Source organism: Dunckerocampus dactyliophorus, chromosome 1 (genome assembly GCF_027744805.1).
Source record: "Dunckerocampus dactyliophorus isolate RoL2022-P2 chromosome 1, RoL_Ddac_1.1, whole genome shotgun sequence".
NCBI lineage: Eukaryota > Metazoa > Chordata > Actinopteri > Syngnathiformes > Syngnathidae > Dunckerocampus > Dunckerocampus dactyliophorus.
This window is the reverse complement of record NC_072819.1, coordinates 38,726,153-38,747,397: the sequence shown is the minus strand read 5'-3', so window position 1 is coordinate 38,747,397 and position 21,245 is coordinate 38,726,153. Positions and strand designations below refer to the sequence as shown.

The 21,245-nt window shown below is 39.5% G+C and overlaps 2 protein-coding genes across 4 annotated transcripts in view; one reads left to right on the top strand and one right to left on the bottom strand.

Annotated features, from left to right (window-relative positions):
• Nucleotides 1–5,369, bottom strand: part of fitm2 (fat storage inducing transmembrane protein 2) — a 22,338-nt gene extending 16,969 nt beyond the window's left edge. The window contains exon 1 of the mRNA XM_054774927.1: nucleotides 4,895–5,369. Within this exon, the coding sequence (XP_054630902.1) occupies nucleotides 4,895–4,986 (92 nt within the window). The 5' untranslated portion in view covers nucleotides 4,987–5,369. The remainder of the gene's footprint in view (nucleotides 1–4,894) is intronic.
• hnf4a (hepatocyte nuclear factor 4, alpha) lies at nucleotides 2,248–21,245 on the top strand. Of its 3 annotated transcripts, XM_054774884.1 has the most exons (11): nucleotides 15,545–15,758; nucleotides 15,838–15,931; nucleotides 16,714–16,888; nucleotides 16,972–17,066; nucleotides 17,437–17,543; nucleotides 17,627–17,782; nucleotides 18,226–18,313; nucleotides 18,415–18,567; nucleotides 18,653–18,889; nucleotides 19,836–19,958; nucleotides 20,368–21,245. In XM_054774884.1, exons 2-11 carry the CDS (start codon nucleotides 15,844–15,846, stop codon nucleotides 20,508–20,510), a joined length of 1,365 nt encoding a protein of 454 aa, XP_054630859.1. In that variant the 5' UTR covers nucleotides 15,545–15,758; nucleotides 15,838–15,843; the 3' UTR covers nucleotides 20,511–21,245. The 3 variants fall into 3 exon arrangements, with proteins under 3 accessions (XP_054630868.1, XP_054630859.1, XP_054630851.1); XM_054774893.1 differs by lacking the exons at nucleotides 15,545–15,758; nucleotides 15,838–15,931 and adding an exon at nucleotides 2,248–2,384; XM_054774876.1 differs by lacking the exon at nucleotides 15,545–15,758 and having other exon boundaries at nucleotides 15,767–15,931.

The following is a 21,245-nucleotide window of genomic DNA, read 5'->3' as shown; positions in this document are numbered from 1 at the left end:
CCGGTTAGTGTACAACTATAATGGTCAAACTATGAAAAGGTGTTTTGTGTGAACTTTTTTTTTTCTGGAATGGATTAAATGGATTTACATGATTTGGTTTAAGTACGTTTTGGTTAGAGTCGGACGTTCTGGAACGGATTAACGATGCTAAACAAGGTTCCACTGTATTATGCTCCATTTCAGACGATGGAGCTCTTTCTTTCTATTGAATTATTGCAAAAGGATGATAACGTGATGACAAGTTTGTACTTTGAAAAAACAACAGCTTAGGGACGGCATAAACTATATGATGAATTATTTCAGAAAACGTAATAGTTAAATAAAAGAAAATAAACAGACAAAAGGTTAGTGGACCGGTGAAACCAGTAGCAGGTACTAATAAGGACTATTAGCAGATGACTGCAGTGAAAATAAATTAAAATAAATAAAGTATGTGCTAGGTAAAAGGCACCAGTACAAAAAATATGAAAAATTAAAAATGTAATTTAGGAAACAAGCACACACATGTATTCTCCATCTGTGAATGGCTTGCCCCTCCTTCCGATCTCATGTGCAGCCCAGTGTTGCCAACTTGGCCATTTTCTAACAAAATCTGGCGACACTAAAAAATGATTTTGTCAAAAGCGACTATCAACAAATGTAAGGACTTTTCCTGACGTCTTTGGGAGACTTTTCTGGTATTTAGGGACGTAACAGTGAAAGCGCGTATTGTTCTGCAGTTGTTGCAGAAAGTTCCGCCCCGCCTCACAGCAGTCACAATCGGTGAGTGCACAGTCAGCTCCCACATGGCTCCGAGCGCATGGCTACAATGCGCTTCTGGTTGCCATATTGTTATGCTCGTTAATTACATAGTTTTATTTTACTATGCAGTAACTTGTTTCAGCCTCAACCCCAAACTTTTTCACCTCTTTTATCTCCAGTGAGACTCACTGCATACACTAGACTACCTCCCTTTTCCTTGCCCATCCAATCAGCAGTCAGAACGCAGTCTACATGCATTCACGGACTTGCGGCGAGTTGGATATTTGACATTCTTTTCGAAAATGCACATTTCCCCTACTTCGGTGTTTTAAAAAATCCCCGGGCTTGGGGAAGGGAGCTGGGGAAGGTTGCCGACCCCCGGTCTAACTTAAATCTGCTAGCGGTGGTACATGGCTCCACGAGTCACTGGGTTGTCCCAGCAAACTGTTGGAGAAGGCGTTTATCCAAGCCCTCTCTACATGAGCCACACCACCTGACTGTTTTAACAATTTACAATCATAAATTCATTTATGTTCACCTCCCTGCAAGTTAGAGCTTTGAGAAGCTAGTACTTCTTTAGCAACACACACACACACACACACACGCACACATGCTGTATGTATCTTGCACTGATGTTACGTCAGTAGTACGTTACGCTGTATGGATCCTTACAGTTAATTACAGTTACAGTTACAATTACAGTTCATGAATTATCGATTTATAAATTATTACCGACTTAGAGTGAATGAGATGTGTTTTTTGTGGAAATAATGGCCCATGTTTGGAGGAAAAAAGCTAAATTGAAACAAACGTTTTTCTGGATCAAAGATCTGTGAATTTGCAGGGTCGCAAATGCTACATCTCGAATGTGCAGGGAACCACTTTACTAGATTATTTGGCTTGTCCAACCCTGAAAAAAAAAATCACATGTGAGAACTGAAAATCATCATATTGATGAAACCTTTAACCTTCAAATGACTTTCTGTCAAACATGCAAGTACAGTAATAAGTCCATTTGTTTACTGCTTTTTATTTTATTTTTGAGAGACAAGATGATATTGTTTTCCCGATCATGTTTTTAAATGCAAACCACAATTATAACCACAGTAATTGATTTTTGGTGAATGAAATTTGTTCTGAACTTTTTTTCTCTTAATCCAAATTGACAAAGTAATCAGAAACAATTAGTCACACCCATGAAACAGACCTCTGAAAGCATTTGTTCAGTATTTTGAAATGGGATTATAACAACATTAAGCTCCTGGTTTGCACAAGTTGCATGCCATGAAGCAGCCACTCATATAACAAATAATTGAATAAAGTATGATGTTCAGCCGCTCTCAATGCGCCTCTCATGTGCTCAGCCTGTCTACAGGGAACTGTTACACTGTTCACTTGACACTATTAATCCCAGTGTTCAAGTCTCCAATCAAATCTCATTGTGACAGGTATTAGAGGATTATCACTGAGTGCCTTGGGCCCTTGCAGCCGGCCCAGTGGCCCAGACAAACAGCCATATCCTGTCCCAGGCTGCCACAGCTGCCCAGGCTCATGGGCCTTCGCCCCACGGGCCGGCTGAGTGTCAGGCTCGGTCTTGTCAGGGATGTATGTCCATGATGGGACGCCGCGCTTCTCCGGCACAGGTAAAAGGGAATGAAAGAGCATTTTGTGAATGGATTATTCCAGAGAATAACTGACGTAGAACAAGTGGCTGTTTGTGCATTGGCTGTTAGAGAACAAAGCTGCTGCATGAAAAAAATAGCATGTTTTTTTGCTTGTTTTTTTCAGGTGTGCTGAGCTTTTTTTTGTGTGTATGTATGTAATGGGAGAAAATGCGAACCAAACCAATGTCTGTAAAAAGCAAATAAGTTAATGTCAACAATAATCCCCACAGCTACCAAAAGTGAAGGCAGGTAGCATTGAGAGTGACCTACTAGGGAATGTCCGCATGATGGCAGCAGAGAGTCAATTCTGTAGGATATTCGCTTGCTGTCATGAGATCACGTGCATAAATAATTTTATGAACTATCATAAATAGTGCTGGATTAAAAAACAAATTGTCTTTAGTTCTGTGCTTTCCATTAAAAAATCAGGTTAGGTTAGTACATTACTGTAGGTTTAGTATTGCTAAACATTTTCAGTGTAAAAAAAAAAAAAACAAAAACTGATGGCTTTGGCCCAAAAATCCAAACATGCTGTTCCATAAGTAAAGATAAAACTAAGTAAAACTTTCTACTGTATCAAAATGCATTAGAGCTCAAAATGATTAAATGTTAAAATCATTATTTTAACATTCAATATTTCAAATTAATTTGCTTTGTTTTTGTTTGGAAAACTCGGAAAAAATAATTTCTGTTGGTATGTTGTTGGCGTGTTGATTTTGTCGTTGAAGAAAAAAAAGTTAAGAGAAGAGCTGCTAGCAATAAAAAATAGTATCACCGTTTATACTGCAAAGCATCACCTACGAGTTACCTGTTGAATTTGCACCACTCTGATGACACCGACTGACAATATTAATCAAGTATTAGCCACCTTTGAGGGGGAAACAGTGGTCAAATGCAGTCATGTGATCTCAGCATGCATTTTGACACATCAGATTAGAAACTCAGACTCTTGTTGTATGACAATGACAGGAATGTTTGCTCATTTGATATTTGTCAAGAAGGTTTCACTTAAAGACAGGCCCACCGTGGGGCAGAAATAGTTCCGTCTATAAGGACCCTTGGGTCGCACTTCAAAATTGCAACTTGTTATTGAAGAGATGCTAGCCTGCTTCCTGACTATTTGCAACTCCCAGACGCAGATGAGAGGCAAAACATGTATACCCTTTGTGTCAAAGTGAGGCGCACTTTGACATCTCCTTGCCTGCATCCCTGTATATTTGAGATCTGCTTCTGTTTGCAGTATAATGCATTGAGCCCAAATCAGTGGAAGTTTCTCTTTGGTAATTAGAAATTAATAATACCAATATTGTACACAACGCTTGGATAATATTTCAGTATCTCGTTATTGAAGCCATGCAAGCTAAATGTCTGTTGATTGATCTACTGCTCACTGAAGGCGCTATGGAGGATCACATGGAGATAACAGTGCTCAGAGATGACTTGCTGACAGAGGCAATGGAGCCATAAGTGGACATGTACTCTCAGCAAAAGAGGGTTAATCATTGTAGGGCCTTATCACGCACTGTGATTGATTTACGTCTTGCATGGGTCTCCATGTTTATTGATGCAATTGTTTACTTATTTGGTGCACAGAGGCAACTTTTTGACGTGGAGCTTCACTCGTTTTTTTTGACATTGCAGATTTGTCCACGGACCACTTTAGCTTGACAGTCCAACGATAAAGAGGGAATTGAAGCATGACTATATCACATGTGTTCAAATATGATAGGCCACAAAGGATGTGAAAGGACGTTCGAAAAAACAATATCGCCACGAGTCATATCTTTTTTCAACTGCGTGCCTCCATCATTTTTATCTACATTTTTATCATCCTGTAATATTGTGTGATACTGCACAGCTAAATAGGCCCTTGTGGTTTATGATTACCCTGAAACCAAATAGATGTCATGACTGACAACAATCTGAGCACTCCTATGCTTTTTTTTTTTAATTCCTCCTTGAGACATTTGATGTTTTTGAAATTGTCTGTATGCAAAATGAAGCAGTTCCTCAACAGCAAAATGACTGAGGAACTCTAACAACATTTTACCTTAAAAATGAACCAGATAGGCCTTCTGGAGGAACATTACATCCACGATTTCATCTTTCCTATAACACAGCACTACCCAACGATCCCAACAGTCCAGAGCAATGATTGGCTTTGTCTAACAGCAGGCCACTGAGCACAGGCTCCTGTCTTTATAGATAAAATGGTTTAAACAAGACAGAGAAACATTTACAACAATTAAGTTGAAGAGAATTACAGGTAAGTTAACAACCTTTGACTCACATAGAAATAGAAAGAAAGCTCATTTGGAGTTGTGCAGAATAGCATCTTTGCGTTATTTGGGGCATCCTTATTAAATTTGCAGTCCTCCAGTGGCTCAGAAAATATGATTTCCCCATGGTCAGCCTTGGGGCTTGCATAAGTGGTGTTATTTGCAGATAGTTATCTGTTGACAAGGTCTTTGCCATGACACTCGACTCACCTATCTGCTCCATCTGCTGCATGACAACATAGCAGCAGCCTGCTTTCTGCTGCAGCCAGCACATTGTCTCCTCGTTTTACTCTTATCAACATTCTCCTGGATGATGTGCCTCACAAACAAACTTCTGCGCGGCAGCTCATTGTGGAAGAACAAAATACGTCCCCAGACAGTGTATATTCCTCTTCCTTTTCGCGCTCCTTCATCTTTGTATTTTCCTCGCGGCTGCTGGCTCCAGGCTCCTGTATTTGGCTTTTACGGTGTTGCGTCCCTGCTGCTTGCCTTTGACATGGCACTTAGGGAAATGAAATGTAGTCATTGAGGAGAAGGTACAAATAGGCAGTGGTTGCAAATGGAGTTTGGTCAGTGGTCGGAGATTCCTATTCTGAATAGATAGACAGGACTTTGTTCACAAACTGGAGTTTGAAGTTTCAAAGGGGAGAATCGCGCATGTTACATCAGGTCTCAGCGATCCTTTGACTTTTAGCCCCAGGGCAGGAGTTTGGGTGACTGATTATAAGACAGCACTTTCTGGCCCATCGCATTTCAACATGGCAGCCGCCCTTGCCATATTTAACAGCAGACAGGTGATGTCATATTAAGCAGGCAACAAAGTGCACAACGCAGCACAGGAATGCTGTCATAACCAAACAACTTCTACAAATGCTTGTACCTATAACATGCGTCACCTAATAGCGTCAAACAAATTGCAGCGTTATGTGGATTTGACAGTTGTTTGAGATATGCTTGATAAAGGAATGATGGAAAACAACAGGGAAAGTTGTGTTTGGGGTAAGAGTTATTGTTATGGACTTTTCTAACATACACTTGGTGGAAGTTGAAAGGTTAAACCAAAGTTTTTTGTGGTTAGGTAGGCCAATGACATGATGAACCATCTTTAAGCTTTAAGCCCAAAACTTGTGTTTCGCTTTAGTGTTTCAAGCTAAAGAGCTGTGTGATGATGTCAGCACTAGTGTCTGGTGTGACATATACTGTAAATACTTTCATAGTGATAATTGCTTTCAAAACAACAGGGTGGGAGAAGTGAGCGGCATTGTCAATACTCTTTCACACAGGTGGCGTCCCGCATCTGTTATTACTCTCATACGACTGCAGTCTGAAAATTGCTAGGTTGACTTCATCTCCCAATTCTGTGATATTCAGTGCCGTTCATATGAAACAGCATCATGGGAAAAAGACGGCTTTTGGAGGTAGTGTGAAAGGGTTTATCATCCAAATTTGCAATATAACAAAGCATCTAATAAGTCAAATAAATTCTGTATAACAGGGGAAGTGTATCTTACACTTTTCCCTGGCAGAGTAAATCTGTTGAGCACGTGAGGGCATTTAGATCTACAATTCTATCTGCCTTAAAGCCTAGACAGGACAGGGGGGGAAAAAAGGGTTCATCATACATGATATTACAGTACAGTGGAACTTCGGTTAGCATCCTACCCCAATTTTGCCTGGGTTTGCGTACATTTTGTCATGTTATTAATACCCTATCTAAGTCCAACTTTGCTCTTACTGTATTTTTTTAATCACAAATGTGCTTATTAGCATCCTTAGCTTGCTAACAAAATGGCAACTGAAACTGAAAGTCAGCTATGTCGCCTGTCTACGATGTCAACAGCGGCTAACTCTCAACAATGTTAACACAAAACACGTTTTTATAATTTTACAATTTTCCAAGCATAAACCAATTCAAAATGCATATAAATAAGAATGAAAGTGATAAATTAACATTTACCTTTACCTTTGTTGTGAGAGGTGACTGTTCCCAAAGACACACTACGGCAGCGATATCATCTTTCTTTGCAAAAACATCTTCAATGGACAATGGACTGATGCATCCGCATCACTGCAGACACCGCAGCAATCCGCCTGTCCATCTTGCGTTCCATCCTTCCCTTACTCGTGAACAAGACCCTGAGGTACTTAAGCACAATGGGCCTCATTCACGAAACATTCTTACGCACAAATGTGTTCTTAAAGCCTTCTTACGAAGATTTTTGGCATTCACGAAACGTGTTCTTAACTCACAGTTCTTAGATCTAAGAACAAATTGTACGAACGCTCAGGAGGACTCTTACGCACAAGCAAAGCTTGCACTTTCAATGCGCAATCGCCCTCATGATGGATTTTGCAACCTGATCCCAAAAAATGTAGTGCAAATAAAATATCCCAACAATTATTTATCATCAAAACAACTAAAATATACTCCATCGATAAATATATATTTAAATCCCAATTCATAAAAAAAAAAGTAGCTGGCTGGACGTGCGCTGCGCAGAGAGAGAATGTAAAGGGACCATTAGATTTATTTGCTGAAAGCGACGAATATTTGATGTCCCGCTTCAGGCTTCAGGCTTCCCTCTCTGTCCTTGCAGGTGTGCAGGATCATCAGAATAACATCGCAATGAAACGTGGTGTGCCTATTGCGCACGTAGCACCCCCAGATAACGACATGCGCCCCCAGCCACGTCTTGAGCCAGAGCACGGGGCTGCTGTATTAATTAGGCAGCGTCTAATCAAATGTAACCACAGAAAAAATAAATTGTCACACACAAACTATGTATTTTGACTTTATTTTTCCATCATGATTGTGTAAATATTTTCTAGAGTTTCCGAAATGGTTTGGTTTCTGATTGATGGCCCACCTCCCGTTTCCTCCAGATCCCTCCGGTGTAGTCCAATCTTTTTTTTTTACTCTGATTTTAAGTCAAACCACTTCTTTTTAACCTCTGCGGTGGCGCGTTTCTCCGTGGAAACGGCATTTATGTTTCCTGCAATGGTGCTCCATGCCGACTCTTTTTGGATGGCCTGATGACCGGTGGATACACGTGAAAATAAGGTGGTCTTGTGTTCGCTCACTCCTTGTAAAAGCACCTCTATTTCAGTAGAATTGAAGTTTTTCTTTCGTTTGTTGTCCAGCTGCTCCTCAGTCTTGCCCTTGCGCGTTGCCATCTCCGCCTCCAGCTGCCTGTTGCGCACGGCACATTTTTTACCTTGTATGGGAAATAATAGGCGGTGACCTATGCAAATTAGGCCTTACATGCACGTGCATCGCAGTTGGCGTTCATCAACCTAAGAACACCGGTGCGAACGATTGATTATCCCTACTTAAGAACGTGTCGTGAATGTGGCGCAGTTTCCAACCCGCGCCTTCTTAAGTACATTTCTTAAGAAGACTTTTAAGAAGATGTTCATGAATAAGGCCCATTGTTGGCACAGACAGAGGACGGGTTTATCATACTCGCAGCACATAACTTTAACTGATACTATGAAATTGAACAATGAATGGTATTTTTCATTTACTGCACATGCAAAGAACTGCACATCCACAACACAAGTACAATAAGTAGTGTTAATTTCTACTTGTGTTGTAGTAGTACAAGTAGTACAAAATTAAACCATTGTACGCTTTAATTTTATTTATAAGCATCACAGTTAATGTGCCTTATTGCTCAGGTTTTAGTTCAAATGCATCTATTGACTATTTTTAGCGCATCCATAGCACAAATATCATAGTACAAACATTTATTTGGTGACATGTCTAGCTACAAGTTTAATAAAATTAAATAAAAATATATTAATAAAATACATTCTTCTTCTTCTATTTCTAGCTGCTTCTTGAAAAAGATGTTAATAAATACTTATACTGGAGATATAAAATACTGTGTTCTTTCTTAAAATGTTGAATATTTCGGAAATATTTTTGGAAAATGTAATTTGACTAATTAGCAATGTGTTAAATCCTGAAAGCATTAAAACAAACTAAACCCCCACCCACCCACAACACAGATAGCACGGGAGAGCGTTTCGAGCCTGTACACCACGCCATATCTAAAACCTCAGAACAGTTTGTCAGTTCTCGATTAAGAAAGCTATAACTGTGCCGATTATATTTTATAGCCCTCTACATGACTGTTCCTTGAGGAGTTCACAGAAACGTAAGATGGGAGCAGCGATAAAAACCCTTTAATGGCAGGAGAGATAAGATTTACTTAAGAGTGACTCATGTAAAGCTGATTCGGGTTCCCACTTCCCTCCTCCCCTCGCTTTGAAATAATCAGCAAACTTCTTGAGCAAATAGAAGCATTGCAGAAGAGCAGATCGAACATGTTGTAAGAGATGACCTGTGTGCACACAAGCAAAACAGACAACCATGTTTTGTGCAGAAGAATTATTATCATCTTGTGTAAAACCCACTGATGTTTCTTTTTTTTTATCTTGGATGTAGTTTCACTTTAGTTACTGAGGAACATAAAGGTTTTCACTGCAGTGGTCGTTTATTCCACGATCATAGTGACAACAATACTTTCTGTAGGTTTTAATGACCTCCATTTGTGATTGGATTACTGGGGGCTTGTCGACATGTAATCATGGAAAACATCACCTCACAATCACGGCTCTGGAAATGTTAGTGGAAATGTTAGCTGGAAGAAAAATATTTTTATGAGTCCTTTGTAGGACCTGAGAGTTCAGCTACATGAGGTTTACTGCTGACTGAACTCAAGATCGTTGACCTGCTTCTGTGTACTGGCACTTTCTCTTCAAATACACCACTGCTGTTTGCTGTGTCACATGCACGAACAGACCAAAAAAAAACCCAAAAAAAAACAGATGATAGAAACAGCTTTTCATTGCGGAACATAAGTGGAATGGAGACATTATGAGGGAGAGAAGATAGATGTGATTTTTCATTCCATCTGACTTTGGTTTAAACACATTAGTTGTTGAATTATTACTGAATTGGTGACAATTATATGGAAGTTGTTTTTCAAGATCAAAATCTATATATCGCAGATGTATGAAAGGCCTTAACAGTCGTACACACGATAGATAAAAGCTCAACAGTTAAAGGGACTGTATGCAACTGGCTCAAGAGTGCACTTTTTTCAACCAAAACATATAAGAACACCACCGCCGACTATCTTTTGTTACCAACAGTGGTCTGCGAGAACAGATTTGACAACAAAAAGGCTATATTTTTCACAATTACAAATTAAACTTAATAAAAAATGGCATGGGCTGTCTTCAACTAAGGATTTTCATAGTTGAATCTGATTCAATAGATTTTGTCCATAGTCGACTAATTGTCGAATGGTGTTTTTTTTCTAAGTGCATAAGTAATCCCTACAAATAAAGAAATCTAATTTGTGACTTTTTCCACCTTAAATAAAAAGGCTGAAACACCCCGATAAACAAACAAACATGGTAGGTGTGCAAAAACAGTACCTTATTTAGTGATACAGAAAACAAGATGAAGAAAACCAAAACACGGTTACTTTTGCCAAGTGGGCATATCACACATCAGAAAAAGTGCACATAAAATAGAAACAACATGGCTTGAAAAACAACTTGCCAAAACTCTCAGTTAGCAACCTCATTTATTGGATTAAAATCCACAGCTGGGATATAAAATGAAGTTGGTGTAACAGCCTTACCCGCTTCAAATGATACACACAAGTTGCACTTTACTTTCTTGGGGTCATCTTTAACCTTTTCAAAATACTTCCATACTTTGGCTGATTTTTTGCCAGCACTTATGAGCCAGTAGTGCCTCGATGTTGACGGGCTACCTAGCATCTAAAGCTAGTGCTCACCTCAGCTCCTTTAGATTGTGCTATTAAGCGGGTGATTTTATTAGTGTGTGGTCAGTATAGGTCTTTAAAGTAGGTCTTTAAACACACATGGAGGAAGGTGTGGTCATGTGAGACACTTTTTACATTTCCTTCCCACCAGACAAGCTAAAATGACAACAATACAATTTGCACATGTATTATTAGTTCAGTGTGTTTTCTAGCAACATAACTCATCAGAATGCGTTTAGGACAAAGGGTAGTGGAAATATGATTGTTTTAAAAAAAGCAGTGAAGTGTCTCACTTTGCCCCAGACCTGGTGTAAAGTGAGAATCAAGGGTTTAAAGTGATACACTTACTTTTCCCCCTTAAAAACTACCACAAACACACATGTTGTAGCAGTAAGACTCATGACAGCTAACCTGACAGCTAACAGTCAGACTACCGTAGTAATAGAATCATGTGGATTGGTCATTATAAGCACATTTTTTCTTAGCACTTGAAAACACTCGAAACAAAATCAAAATCAACTTTAATTTAATTGTCATTACAACAGTTCTGGTTGCTGAAACAGAAGGGCAGTAAACATTCAAATGACAGAACCAGTTAGATTAGAACAGTCTTGGGCTCAGAACACATGGCCCAGCTATTACTAGTCTGGGGTAGAATACAGGGCCTTTCTAGCCAGCTAAACTTTGTGGCAATATTAGTTAGTTAACCTACATAGTCATGTGATCTCTTCGATGCCCTAGCCTACCTGCACATTGGTTTGTTGTCCAATTGTCAGGGAGTGATATTGTTTCTATCTGCATATTCACCTGCCAGTTGGCGACACTTGAGTGGATTGAGACCATGAAACTTGTTTCAATGTGTCTTGTTCATATCCTTGTAGTCCATTAAGGACTTCTTTCCTGCATTGAGCTCAGTGGCTGCCTTCTCCATCTCCTCAAGGGATGCTTTGCCCCAGGTCGTCTTTGTGTTCTGTTTTGTTGACATGATGGCTTCTGTACAATGGTTATGACATAAAAAGATGGAACAAATGGAAAGTAAGATTACCTTAAAATATGTTTCAAACTGAACTTAAGTTCTGTGAGACACGTCTCACTTTACCCCAGAGCATTTGTCTCAATTCACCACACAGCCCACCTTTTCAGAAAAACACCCTTTCTAGCACATGGGGCTAATCTTCAACTAGCATCAATCACAGAGTTTTCTACAATGGTAGTTCATGAACATGGATGATATCAGTTGATATAAGTGAATCCATTTGCTGTGAAACACAATCTTTGATTAGGTTGACAGAAAGAAATTTTACTTTTACATGCAAAAAACATATTTTTATCAAAAAGACATGCTTATCAAATCACCATGAGGTTATTTTCTTCATAGCCAGGGGGGAATGGGAGAGGCTTGAAAACATCATGGTCACATGACCAAAAATGTGTTTCTTTGCATATTACCGAATGTTTCACATTACCACATGTTTGCCCCCTTCCTGATTTCTTATTTTTTGCATGTTTGTCACACTTAAATGTTTCAAATCATCAAACAGATTTAAATATTAGTCAATGACATTGACATTGGATTTTTTTCTCCCTTAATAATAAAATGTTTTATTTATAAACTGCATTTTGTATTCAGTTGTGTTGTCATTGACTAATTTTTCAATTTGTTTGATGATCTGAAACATTTAAGTGTGACAAACATGCAAAAAAAAAAAACAGAAATCAGGAAGGGAGCAAACACTTTTTGACAACACTGTATCATTTTCAATTCTTTATTAACACAAATTAGGCTGATTTTGTATCAAAACTATTTATTATTAATTTATTATTATAAATTATAGCTATTTATGACAGAAACAAAGGCATTCTATGTAAAAATGTAAAAAGGAGCAGCCATGGGCAACCTCATGGAGTCAGAATGGTACAATCTTGATCACATGATATTTTCCATTGTCTGCTATTCATGTAGATTCCATAGCACTTATACACATACACAAAAGAGCAACAATTTATGTTCATTTTGTTATGATAAGCGATACATTCATTGATAGCTCACTTTATTAACTCAACTTTGCCAAATCACTGTCATTAGCTGACAACAAGCTTAACTAGCTCCCGTGTGCGTGCTACGTCCAGTGTAGCTTACGTACTCATAGTAGGAAGAGGGCGGTACGTAATGCTTGCAGTATGTTCAAACGCTAGCGGTCTCTGGGCAGCTGGGGAACTCGCTGCATACAGTGCCTTTAATAAATGACAGACAGCATATTGATTGTTTATATGTGAGACCATGTGGTATGTGAAAATTCTAACTACAACCAAAACCAAACTATATACGTGGAGGTCTTTTATCAGCAAGACATACTGTGACAGACACATATTTAACACAGCAGGTGAGAATACATATTTCACCATAAAGCAAAAGGATGTTTCCTTTTCCAGCCTAGGTTCCCAAAGTGGGATATGCCAATTGTCATGGGAGTACATGAATAAAAATGAAAACCAATTAGTGCCTAACACTCACAATCACGAGTTCGCCTGAACGCCTCACAGTGTAGCACGCACAGTCAGAGCAGAAAGAAGGAAGGAGACAGAGCATGAAGTTTTTCATTGCTCTGTGTGAGTTACAGTATATGAATAAGTAAGTACGTTTGATGATTATGTTGTTATGTTTCAGTCCCCGCACTGTGAAAACCTGTCAATGTATGTGCATGTCAGGATGAGAGAGTGTGAAAATGAGGCTTTATCGCTGGTTGTATGTATTTTTGGATACTGCTTTATCATGTTTGTTAAACTTTGCCTTTCAATTTGGTATCATATTAATATGTAGACTCAAAGTGATTGCGAGTGGACAAAAGTGAAGCTCAAGTTAAACCCATTCAAACTTAAGGATCTCAACATCCAGCTGAAATAAAGGATATGTAGGATGAATACTTACTTATCAGTGCTTATGTTAACATTTTATCAAAATTTGACCAAGTAAAATACAAATTTTGAACCCGAAGTACTATAAAATTACCATAATTAACCAATTAATTATGTTCAATATTTCAAGCTAATGTAGATTAAAAAAGGCTTACGGGTACGTGGCTTCAAGTCAAATGTCTGAAAGGGTATGCAACTGTAGAAAGTTTGTGAACCTCTGTTCTACTGTATAAAAAAACATTTGAAGTGCATGAGATATTAGTTTGCTTAAAATCCATCACAACAAATGCATGTGATTACAAAAATGTTGCATTATTGTGAAACGTGTCAGTGAGTCTCACCTTTTTATTTATGCTCTCAACCACCAAAAAGTGATGCAAGCAATACTTTTACCATTACATGGTAATATATAAATATAACTAGTTGAAAACATTTTCACTTAAAAAACATACAGTAGTCACAGTTGCCCCAAGATTTTTATGATATTTTCATTGATTGCAATTGATATCAGTATAAAGACAGTCATGAGCTACACCCAGATGCTGATGCAGGATGACAATCCATCAGGATCATGGTGTTCAACATGTCTTTCATCTTCTTGGTCAATTCAACTTCCTACATTCATCCATCACATTGATTTATAAAGGAGCGATTGGGAGAATACAGTGGTGTGAAAAAGTGTTTGCTCCCTTCCTGATTTTGTCTGTTTTTTTTGCATATTTGTCACACTTAAATGTTTCAGATCATGAAACTAATATTATTCAATGACAACACAACTGAACACAAAATGCAGTTTTAAGTGAAAGTTTTTATTATTAAGGGAGAAAAAAAATCCAAACATACATGGCCTTGTGTGGAAAAGTGATTGCCCTAATAAATGGTTGGGCCACCCTTAGCAGCAACAACTGCAATCAACCGTTGGTATGATGTTCTTTTTCTGAAATGCGGCGTTACTTTTACACCAGATGTAAAGGGACACACACACTTTCCAAAAAGTTCAACTTTTGTCTCATCAGACTACAGAGTATTTTCCCAAAGGTCTTGGGAATCATCAAGATGTTTTCTAGCAAAATTGAGATGAGTGATATTTTTGTTCAGCAGCGGTTTTCGTCATGAACACTGACTTAACTAAGGCAAGTGAGGCCTGCAGTTCTTTGAATGTTGTTGTGGGGTCTTTTGCGATCTCTTGGATGAGTCGTCTCTGTGCTCTTGGGGTAATGTTGGTTGGCCGGCCACTCCGGGAAAGGTTGACCACTGTTCCATGTTTTTGCCATTTGTGGAAAATGGCTTTCACTGTGGTTCTCTGGAGTCCCAAAGCGTTTGAAATGGCTTTAGAACCTTTTCCAGACTGATAGAACTCAATTAATCTCAGTTAATTCAAAATATTTTAAGGGGGGGCAATCATTGTTTCACACGGAGCCATGTGGGTTTGGATTGTTTTTCTCCCTTAATAATAAAAAGTTTCATTTAAAAACTGCATTTTGTGTTCAGTTGTGTTGTCATTGACTAATATTTTCATTTGTTTGATGTTATGAAACATTTAAGTGTGACAAACATGCAAGAACGTAACAAATCAGGACCACTTTTTCACACCACTGTAGCTCTAACCAAAATCACCCTTAAAAACAGTCGTTCATTTTATTCAAATCAATAGAATTGCGAAAGAATAATGAAATCATTGCTACTGATTGAGTCAAACAGGTCATCCCATTGTCAATAAGCTTGAGTCAGCTAGGTGACAAAATAAAATCACCCCAAAATGTTCCTTTTTTGTTTTGCTCTAAATCACCAATGCTGTCCAAAACAAGGCTCTTGTGCGTCATTTAAAACAACAATGAAGTCTCGGGTGAGTTTTTTCACCTGCTAATTATATGAGCATTAGCTGAGATTTAGCAGCAAAGTAGCTCTGAATATGATGGACTAATATGACTCGGCCTGCGGAACTACCCCCAGCTGGACGCTGGACTCGATATGCATGTGATATCAGCGTGTCGGCAAAAGCCTTGCTGAGTTATAAAATGATGTACAAAGTCATTTGACACTGGCTTCAAATCTCACAGAGGAACTGTTGAGCCATTGCTGACGAAGAGAGGATGGAAGATATCAAAGTTGTCCTATCTCTTCAAAGAGAAAAAAACAGTGATTCACCATTGAAGAGGTTAGTTAACCATCAACCTGATACACGCCACCTCTTCCCTGGTTAGCAGCACGAGGGAAGGAGGCCAGCTCATGTCAGTATCCTGTTAGGTCCCCCATCAAATCTGGGAGCTACCTCATGTCTGGGTGGAGCCAGACTGCAAAAAAGAGGGAGGGGGACACTGGAGGTGTGTTGGGGTGTGAGAAGAAGAAGGAAGGTGGGGGAACAGTAGCTTCTTGGACAAGTCTTTCTGTCACATTGTCAGGTAGTGGAGAATTTGTTTGTCCAAAGCACAGGCAAAGATGGACATGGCAGACTACAGCGAGGCTCTGGACCCAGCATACACCACGCTGGAGTTTGAAAACATGCATGTGCTCGCTATGGGCGCAGGTGAGTCCCATATACGCAACTGTGGTGCTGAACTTTGAGACTTTTGCTGGTTTAAAACTTCGGCCCAGACGAAACCCCAAAGGGTCATCTGCTCCTCACTCAGAGTGATGATTCTGAGCTGTGGGTCTTTTATCACATGAGTATGATTGCAACAACCCTCAGTGACTATGGCCATTTTAACATGTATCAGCTTGTGGACTATCATACCGTTAGATTGATTTCATTGGCTTGATGTTTGAATGAGTTTGAGTAGCATGGTCATTGTTCTCCTGTTACATAGTGTGTTCCCACAGTGTCCGCGTAATCATTAAAAAGTATTTTTTTAGTATCTCAAGTGCTTCCAGTGAGATCAACTTACTTAAACATGAACTCTCCCACGACGCCTGGCTGGGGAGACCGATTCTACATTCTACCTTCTTCCACTGAGAACAAAAAAAAAGAAGTAGGAAATCTCTCCAAGCAGTTATTTTTCATGTCAGACCTGCCTGTTTTAATCAATAGATGTGTCATGGTATACTGTGATTGATTGAGCCAGTCTGGAGACTTGCAGGAAAAATGTCACAGATTGAATCAAACCTCCATGTATTATGCTCTGTTGACTGTCTGAGCTACTCAAGGAGGTAAACTATCCACATAAACACTTGAGTGATGGTTTTCATCAGCAATTGACAACGCTGATCATTGTGTTTGCTGAAGTCGTTCACACCTTCTCATATTAAGCTTAACAGAATGGGCCACACTGCAAAGTTTTTTCTGACTCGTGTCTCTTTTCTCCTCCGCAGACTCCTCACCGGCTGAGAGCACCAACATGAGCGCTACCGGCCACCTGACAGCAGGCAGTCTGTGTGCTATATGTGGAGACAGAGCCACCGGCAAGCACTATGGTGCATCCAGCTGTGACGGCTGCAAAGGCTTCTTCAGGCGCAGCGTCCGCAAAAACCACATGTACTCGTGCAGGTGGGATTTGAATGCAGCTTCATAAGTGTCAAGTGTCTTTTATGACTGAATGACAGCACAAATGTATCCACCTTACATGGCAGGTTCAATAGACAATGTATTGTGGATAAAGACAAGAGAAACCAATGCAGATACTGCAGACTGAAGAAATGCTTCAGGGCTGGCATGAAGAAAGAAGGTACGATACTTTAATCTTGTCAATGCAAAAGAAAACAGCATGCACGTTTTCTTGGAAACCATTTGTGGAAAAAATCTCAGCTTGCTCTCGCTCAATTGACAACACTCAGCACGGGTGTGTTGCAACACGGAGAAGAGTAGTACATTGTTAATGATCACTCCACAGGGCGATGAAGTCTCTGACCAGCTTATGCTGAGCAAACACCTCAGAGCAATAATCGCCATATACTGATAAACATAACAGCCTTGAAAGTCTTGTTTTTCTTTGTGAGTGACTCAGCGAGCTCTCTTTGAGTCTCAAGAGAGCTGCAATATTTTACTGCCTTTTCAGTTGCATTCATCATGCATGTATCATGTATGAATGTGTGCAGCCGTGCAGAATGAAAGAGACAGAATCAGCACCAGGAGATCCAGCTACGAAGACAGCAGTTTGCCTTCCATCAATGCACTCATTCAGGCAGATGTGCTGTCAAGACAGGTATGGGCCTTCTTATCCAGCTGCCATTAATGAGCACCCATTATAAATCATGTAACATGCTTATTTAACCCTGCCTCATTTAGATCACCTCCCCCGCTCCCATCCTGAACAGCGACATCCGGACCAAAAAGATCGCCACCATCACAGATGTGTGTGAGTCCATGAAACAACAACTTCTGGTGCTTGTGGAGTGGGCCAAGTACATCCCAGCGTTCTGTGACCTGCCCCTAGATGACCAGGTAAGACTCAGACACAGTTTACATAGTTGTATAGACATTCTGGTCACTCATCAACCAGCCAACTGCTGGGACAACATCCATCCAGAGCCGTGCAGTCAAAATATATAGACGAGCACCCAAATAAGTTCTCTCAAAACATGCAGTGGAATAAATTAAGCTAAATGAGTAAAACCTTGACTGAGGAGGAGGGTTTTTTTCATCACCCACAACCTTAAGACCTCCATGCTGACTGGTTAATGTATTTTAATCCTAAGTTAGAATATGATGAGCTAGTTTCAAAGTTATATCCCTCCTTGAAAAAAAAGTGCTGAATCATTAACAGTGTGATCACCAGCTCTTGGTAACTGATTTGCTGACGCTGTATTAGGAAGGGGTTTGTTTTCCTCTCAGCCCAAAAAATACAATGTTAGAAAATGCCTAAAATAATTACATTACTGTTTCAGGTGGCATTGCTTCGAGCGCATGCTGGAGAACATCTGTTGCTTGGTGCGGCAAAGAGGTCCATGCTATTTAAAGATATCCTCTTATTAGGTAAAACAGGCACCTCTATGAGCATTTTATCCATCATGCTCTTGCTAAATACTGCAGTCCAATGCTGTTATATCTCATAGTAATAGCTGATTGTGTTGCAGGGAATGACCACATCATTCCCAGGAACTGTCCAGAGCTGGAGGTGGGCCGGGTAGCTGTGAGAATCCTGGATGAGCTAGTACTTCCCTTCCAGGAGCTTCAAATAGATGACAGTGAATATGCCTGCTTGAAGGCCATTGTTTTCTTTGACCCAGGTATTAAAATCAAAACAATAAGAAGGCTAAGAATAACCCATATTGTGTAGCAGTTAAAAATGATAGTGCTTCTGTGTGTCCACAGATGCAAAGGGTCTGAGTGACCCCGGGAAGATCAAAAGAATGCGATACCAGGTTCAGGTCAGTCTGGAGGACTATATCAATGACCGGCAATACGACTCCCGGGGGCGTTTCGGAGAGTTGCTCCTACTGCTGCCGACCCTACAGAGCATCACCTGGCAAATGATTGAACAAATCCAGTTTGTCAAACTTTTTGGCATGGCCAAGATTGACAATCTTCTACAGGAAATGCTTCTCGGAGGTGAGTGCGCTCATATTAGGTACTTAACTGAATAATACACAAACTGTAGTGTCTGCTTCATTTTCATTTGCATTGTATTGCATTTCCAACAGCCCTAAAATATCACTTTTTATTTACTAGTTAAGGATAGAGCAAAAAAAAAACTCACTGCTGTTTGTTGACTGGCTGACGGAGAATTCCCTCTTCCATGGTACAATGGATTACAATGGAACGAGAACAATGAAATAAAATAGTGTGTTTTTTTTTACGACAGAGAGAATTCAAAACTGTGATTTGTCTACAGTTGGCTTGAGATCAGGTTTGAACGGGCAGCAAATATGACCATTTTAATATCAACTTGCGCTGCTTTAATGAGCTACCCTCAATCATAAATAATGGAATAGAAATGAAAGAATGCATGCCGACTGAGGTAATGAAATCATAATTTTAAAATCTTGGCCATGCTTTTTGTTGGAGATTCCTCAGTAAAACATACTGGTGAGCTAACAGGCCTCAACAGTATGTTCAGAACATTCTTTACAAAACTAATTATTCTCTTTGTTTTACCAAATAACTATTTTAGAGCCCTACGTCTATAACTCTATACAGTACCCAACTTTCCATCATCCATTTTCTGTACCGCTTGTCCTCACTAGGGTCGCGGGTATGTTGGAGCCTATGCCAGCTGTCTTCGGGCAAGCGGCATGTGTCCGACTTTATACAACAAAACTATATAATATTATTTTTTTAATGTTATGACGCAACCAAGAAGAAGAAAAATTACTTTTATTTCAATCATGGGTTTCATTGAGTTGATGGTCTAAAAACAATACTCAACCTACAGTAGGTGTAATAGTATGAAGAGATTGCAACGCATCAGTGTTTCATATTGAGCTTAGTATTTGTATACACGCTAGGAATTAATAGAAAATATGCTAAAATTTATACATTGTGTTTTGTCTTATAGGTTCTGCCAATGAAGCTCCACATGCACCTCATTCTCTTCACCCTCACCTTGTTCAGGAGCACCTCAGTAGCAACGTCATAGTGGCCAGTAACATGCCAACACCCATCCATAATGGACAAATCTGTACGTAAATAAACAGCAGTGCACAAAATGAAAATTTGCGCTCAATGTTGACAACATTTTTACATTGAAAGGTTTGAGACTGTGATAGAGTTAGTTTGATTTATCCAAATGTGCAGGAAGTGTTTCTCGCCCAGCTCTATGTGCAGCCTAGTCATGTAGCTGAAAAGGCTTGGCAGAATAATCCTTCAAATTCTTCATGCAAACTAATCTGGCTTACTTTGTCAAACAAAACTTCTGTTATTCTTTCTTAACATGTTTAATGCTCTGAGAAATTTCACAAAAGTGCTTGTTCTTTATCTGAAAATTGTGTTGTCCTGAGATATGTTCTACCACAGGATGGCAAATATAGACCCACTTACGCTGCAAGTCCTGGCTAACTCTCTCCTTTGCCTTGTGTTCTACTTTTCAGCCACTCCAGAAACCCCAATACCATCTCCGCCTACAGCCTCCAGCTCAGAGCATTATAAAATAGCCCAAGGGGTCATAGCCACCGTCCCCAAGCAGCCAACCTCCATCCCTCTACCGACCATTACCAAGCAAGAAGCTGTCTAGAAAGCCTCAGAGTCCTCATTTGTCCAGTTTGTATTGGTGTTAGATTGGGATCTTCATTTGTAACAGATGCTTAAAGCTGTCAACTTGACTGTAACAATAAGTGTGTTGAAAGTAATTACAATAATGCCCCTTGCTGTTTCCAGTTTAGAGACTACTGGGTTCCAACCTTCTTCACACATGCAGTTGAATGCCACAGAAAAATAAGTATCAAAGCTATTTATCGTTCTGTATGACTGGCATTTAGAACATGGTTGTGTATATAGTTTTTGAAAGGCCAGCATTCCTTTCTTTTGTGTGGACATTGCTTATGTTTGACATGGCGATGAGACCATGTCAGTATTTTATGAATGTTACAGGGCTTTGCATTCTGTTTAGTGTTGCGTGTTTTTATATTTCATGTTCATCTGTGACATAATGGTGTGGCATTGCATTTTATCAACGCTAAAGAAAAAAACGCATATGAAAAACCGCTTATCTTGTTATGCTAAACCTGTGTAACAAGACTAAAATATCTGCTTGTTTTACATAATAGCAATAAGTTATGTGTTCACACTACTTTTTCTTAAGCACCCACACTGAGGAGGTTCCGCAGGAACATGTGTGCTTTTTTAAAATGTGTATATTTTGTGTTTAGTACTTTCAAGTCATACTGATAATAAATTGTGCCTTGTAACCTGTACTGCCTTACAACCATGCAATGTGTTGTCATACAATGTGAAGACGAACTAATAAATC